Below are 5,774 nucleotides of genomic sequence, written 5' to 3'. Positions count from 1 at the left end.
TGTGTTGATCTTGAATATTATTTTCACAAATTAATAATCATCAAACAACATTATAATTTTACTAAAATAAAACATACTGTTAGAGTTAAGTTCCATGAAATCCGTATTTAAGTTGCAGTAAGTACCTGTTATAATCTTTTAGTTTAGTCATAAATAATATCTTTATTTATACAAATTTTATATATAATTTACCATATTTAAGTAGTTTTAAATATAATTATTGATTAATCATTAACATCTTTCAACATTAACAATCATTAAGATCATTATTCTACTTATGAATTATATTTTAGAACATAATATAGTGTTTGGTGATTTATAAAATAAATGTTTTATCTTTTGATTGCAACGATTATATCGTAGAACATAACCTGCAAATCGTCAGATGTTTACAAATATTGCACATTAAAAAAATTAAAATTGAAACGAGTATTATTTTTAAATAATTTTGGACTCCAATACTCTTATTTTGTGGACTCCATGGAACATGGACCTATATTGTTATGATATAAATTTAAAATAGGATCAAATTTTAATATATAGAAAGTCTTATATTAAATAGAAATAATTTAAATATCATTTAAAACCCATAATTTAAATAGATATAATAAAAATATGATAATGTAATTAAAAAAGACATTAACCTTCCGATAAATAACAAAATTTAAAATTTTATTTAAACCCGGGCTTGGCACGGGTTATCAACTAGTTAATTTTATATAAAGTATCACCTGATTTATGGTATTAAGACTGGGACTGAGCATTCGGTTCGGTTAACCGAATACCGAACCGAAATTACCGAAATATTTCGGTTCGGTTAACCTAGTCCTGTGATAAACAAAACTAGTCCAGAACTGGTGGAACTTAATGTTAGCCTAGCTGAGCAAGTCACCAGATCTCATACTGTATGAGCTAGCGGGGAGCAGTTTGGTTAAAACAAAGCAGAACAACATAGTGATAGAAATCTGAAGAAGTTGCTGATGAATTGATTGAAATCGCAGCGGGAGTATGCTTCAATAATTAGGATATTATTTATTTAGTTATTTAGGATTACCCCGTAATATTATAATGTATATAAAATATATATTTATTTTATAAGTAAAAAAAAAGTTCGGTTATTTGAGTTTAAACAAAAATATTAATTATATCAAAAATCGAACTGAACTGATATTATTTTCGGTTCGACACGAAAAATCGAATTAACTGAAATTTTGAAAAAAATGAAAACGAAATTTTACAGTTTGGGTTCAATTTTTAGCTTGCAGATTAGTCTGCATACATGTCATTCAACACATGGCTTAAGCATATGCTGCCTTCCTTGGCAAATATGATGACTTTTCATTAACTTTCTTTTTTTCTTTTTTGACAGGTCTTTTCATTAACTTTCTATAATATCAGTACGTGCATATTTCTTGTCTATAAACTAGACAAGAAACTCACTTAATGAAGCATTAACAAGCTCTATCTACTCATAACATTAGTGGAATGCATATATATACTATTAAAAGAAAAAATAAATAAAATTTATCCTCAGAAAAATTTCAATAGTAATATATTATTTCAATCTTTTGGGAGAAGTCAGCTTATTAGCATTGTTAATGTCATTATCATAACTAATGAAGAACAGAAGTGATATATATGTGATCATACACATAATTGGAGGTCCATACTCCACATTAGCTAGCTATATATTATGACGAATGATGCGAAGTGGCAGACCTTCCATAGGTATCGGAAAAGAGTGAAACACTATCTTATCTTGGGGGTTGATTATCTCCAATCTGAATCTGGTGACAATGTTATATATAAACACCAGAACTTCAAGTCGAGCATACTCTTTTCCGCAACACATTCTAGCTCCTCCACCAAAAGGTACATAAGTGTATATGGCAGGTCCATTCCCCTCGTATCTTGATGGATCAAATTTTTCTGGATCTGGAAAGTATTCTGGATCCTTGTGTGTTGTATACGCAGTCCAAGATGCCTAGAATAAAATTTGAACAAGTACGACTTTTAAAGGACAACGTATCGTACACGATTGATTTTGTTATGGAGTAAAAGAGTCATAAGCTGTAGGTACCTTGTATCCCTTTGGAATGGTGAATCCGGAAAATGAAACATCTGAAACAACCTCTCTAAAGCCTCCCTGAACAGGTGGCATGAGCCTAAGAGATTCACAAACAACATTCCACGAGTATCTCATCTTCTGAATATCTTCCCACGTTAGCAATTCCCCTTCTCTTTTCGATTTTGCTATTTCCATTAGTTCTGTAATCTTGTTGTATTAGTTAGTCCCTGAATCGACAATTGAACCAAACACTGGGGCCAAAAACAAGCAAACAGACTAATCATAATTTTACACAATGTACCTTTGTAGACCTCGTCATATATATGTGGAAGCTCCGCAAGATATTTGAGCACGAAGGAAACAGCAGTGCTGGTGCTCTCATAGCTACCAATGAGTAATGCAATGATGTAGTTGGACATCTCCTTTTCGCTCATAAATTTGCCATTTTCATCTGTCACCAGCAGCATTCGAGACAAAGAATCAGTATAAGATGGCGACGTTTCATTTTTCTCCATCATTTCCTGTCTCCACTTTTTGATAATCTTCACAAGCTCCTCACGGATTAACTTCCCACCCTTAACACCTCTACTGTAGGCAGTACCGGGCAGATTAATTGGAACAGAGAACATTCCAGAAGTAACAAGTGCAAAGTGCTTGAATATCCTAGTGACTTGCTCAACATCAATTTCTTTGACAAATAATCTGTACGCCAATTCAAATGTGTACTTCTTTGACAACGGATGTACCTTTACGACTTCATTACCATCCCAATCCGACTCCACGTGCTCTCGTGCCATGGCATCCATCACAGGGACGTAATTTTTCAGAGCCTCTGGCTTCAGAATCTCATGCACAAAACGATGCATCGCGGCTGATGTTTCGTCCAGAGGAGTGTGGGAAAACTCAGGGCTAAACAAGATCTTTTTCACAGTCACTGGCCACCAAGATGTGATTAGTTTCGTAAAGACAAACTTATTCCCCTGTGCTCCACAAAACACAGCCATTTTTTGCCCGAAAATACTTGTTTTGAAGACATCTGTGGAGTACTTTTTTCTTTTTTCACTGATAAAATGTTGAGTACCTAAAGACACATACCTAAAGCTTTCTCCGACCACCGGCCATCCACACGATCCTGGTGGAACCTTCATGTTTGTGTGCCCGCTCTGTTTCATCCATACCAAAAAAACTGATATAGAAAGAATCAAAAGTAATGCGAAAATGTATGGAAATAAGGTCATTGCTAGTGTATGCAAATTCATTCTATCTAGCGACCTTCTGAACCCAGCTTAGGTATTGTATAAATCTTGTAATATGTATGGGGTAATCGAATAATCGGCATTCACCAATTCTGGATAAAAATATATTAATTAATTAATGAGATTGACCCGTATTTACATCTATCACACGAACTACTTATGTTTTTTTTAAGATAACGGGTGGATATTTAAAATCCAAAAAAAATCCGAAAATTTTACATTAAATGCATTACAATATATGGATATTTAAAATCCAAAAGAAATCCAAAGATTTTATATTAATTGCATTAGAGCGGATGGAAATTTAAAATCCCAAAGAAATCCAGGGATTTTGTATTAAATGCATTACAACGGACAGATATTTAAAATCCAAAAGAAATCCAGAGATTTATATTAATTCCATTACAACGGATGGATATTTAAAATCCAAAAGAAATCCGAGATTTTATATTAAATGCATTACAGCGGACGGATATTTAAAATTCAAAAAAAATCCAGAGATTTTATATTAATTGCATTACTATTGCTATGCATACGACAACGTTTGCGTCACTAGAAGTTAGAAGTTCTAATTAATCATTATCAGTGTTGTAAAAAGCAAGAATCGGACTTAATCGGTAAATTTACATAACAAAGATTAATCGGAGATTAATTGAATTGATGGGAGTAACAAGTGCAAAATATTGGAAGAGCCTAGTAACATGCTCAACATAAGCTACACCATTACCTACCCATTCCAACTCCACTTGCTCTCGTGCCATGGAATCTATCACCGGTATGTACTATTTTAGATCCTCCGGCTTTAAAACTTCATGCAGTACTTATGCAATACAGCTGAAACATCGTTTAGAGGAGAATCCACGAACTCAGGGAACAAGAGAATGACAAGATCCACCATGAGTTATGTTTCACTGTTAAAATTATCTTAATCGACTTTCGACAATTTTTAACGTAATGGGTGCAATATGGATCGAATTTGTGTCGATGGAAAAATTTCCTGTTTACTGAGTTCACTTTATAATCGGTCAGTTATGATTATACATGAAAAAAAAAAATGTTTAGAATTTTTTTTGTACTCCGGTAGTTAGGGAATAATCTCATCAAACACATAATCCTAACATGTCATCATCAATACAATTAACAAACTGAAGCTATTAAAATTAAGTTTGATTGTTGTGCAGCAGCAACTTCTTCACAAGCTTGATCAACACCCCTGCACTTGTCTTCTTACCACCCTCGGCTTTCAGCTTCACCATCTTGAATGCTCCACTGCAGCCTAACCCTGTCATTCTCCTCGACGCCATATCTGGCTCTGCCAACACTCCACAGCTTCTACATATGGTCTTGTCGTTGAAATCTTCCCATAACAAGTCCATATTTTCCATGTCATCTTCAGCATTTCCTACCTTTAGGCCAGCCTTCATGTTTGAATTTTCTTCTTGGTTAGTTTCTGAATTTTTCAAGCTCGAGGAAGAATAGGTAACACACCACCAGGGCTCTGAGTCGACCGAAAGTTTAGTATTATTTTTGGTTTTGGTGATTGGGAATGTGAAATCTTCCCTTTCCATATTCTATAACAGCATCTTCTTTCTCTTGGGATTATTAGATGGATCCAGAGGGGATGAATAAAATTGCATGTATGTTGTTGGTGGATTTGGTTTAAGAAATTTTAGGTGAACTACTTCGACTTACAGATAGTGTAGGTGTTGGACTAACTGAATGTTGAACAATAAAAAAACACTTGCACAGAGTATAGAGTACAGACCTGGAATTCCTACCAAATTTATCATAAACAAAATCCTCAGATTATGAGCTCTGCTGGGATTTTTCCTAAGCTTCTGAGAGCATCTCCCATAGGGGTGCTAACTAAAACTGCTTAAAATGACAAATCGTCAAAAATATTACTTTTTTATTTTCTCTCTCTTTCGTCAACTTTTATATAAAAATTTGCTCCAATGGTTGGCACCCAAAGTTACCACATATTTGTACCAATTTTGCTTGGCACTCCTTCCACTCCAATGGAGAGAAAACAAGAGTGCCATGCAACATCATGACACATGACATTTTAGCACTCTTTTTGGCACTCCCATTGGAGTTGCTCTGATCTGTGCATGCGAAACTTAACTCATAAAACGTACTTCCACCCTCCCCATGGAATAGTAAACACATAAAGGAAAAATGCTTGGTGCACATAATGGTGGGTTTTGATTGGAATGACTCCTGTATTCACATCAATCACTCCAATTAAAACACTCCACCTCAATTGCCATGTCATTAAGTACAAATTTTATGTGCACAATTATGTGTACTTAGCACTACTAAAAAAAATGTAATTTAACGGAGAAAAGTATAAAAATGGGTAAAGTGGTGGACTAACTAATATTTAATGTATAAATACAGTATAAGGAAGAAAATAGTATTTTTGTATCAGATTTTCTTGTGTATAACAA

At 34.0% G+C, this 5,774-nt stretch overlaps 1 protein-coding gene across 1 annotated transcript; it reads right to left on the bottom strand.

Annotated features, from left to right (window-relative positions):
- Positions 1–1,578: 1,578 nt before the first annotated feature.
- Positions 1,579–3,397, bottom strand: LOC108192646 (beta-amyrin 6-beta-monooxygenase). Its single transcript, XM_017373363.2, has 3 exons — positions 2,370–3,397; positions 2,081–2,268; positions 1,579–1,984 (listed from the first exon to the last, which is right to left on the bottom strand). Exons 1-3 carry the CDS (start codon positions 3,325–3,327, stop codon positions 1,685–1,687), a joined length of 1,446 nt encoding a protein of 481 aa, XP_017228852.2. The 5' UTR covers positions 3,328–3,397; the 3' UTR covers positions 1,579–1,684.
- Between the last annotated feature and the right edge of the window lie 2,377 nt (positions 3,398–5,774).

The sequence above is a fragment of the Daucus carota genome, chromosome 1, assembly GCF_001625215.2.
Source record: "Daucus carota subsp. sativus chromosome 1, DH1 v3.0, whole genome shotgun sequence".
In the NCBI taxonomy this organism is placed as follows: Eukaryota; Viridiplantae; Streptophyta; class Magnoliopsida; order Apiales; family Apiaceae; genus Daucus; species Daucus carota.
The sequence above is the reverse complement of the archived record's forward strand: the minus strand, read 5'-3'. Positions and strand labels throughout refer to the sequence as shown.

Bases quoted from the DNA above. Each gene is read 5' to 3' on its own strand.
- LOC108192646 (XM_017373363.2), bottom strand. From the start codon at position 3,327: ATGAATTTGCATACACTAGCAATGACCTTATTTCCATACATTTTCGCA. The intron at 2,269-2,369 runs GTACATTGTGTA...ACAAGATTACAG, and splicing joins ATATGACGAGGTCTACAAAG to AACTAATGGAAATAGCAAAA. The intron at 1,985-2,080 runs GTACCTACAGCT...ATTTTATTCTAG, and splicing joins CCATTCCAAAGGGATACAAG to GCATCTTGGACTGCGTATAC.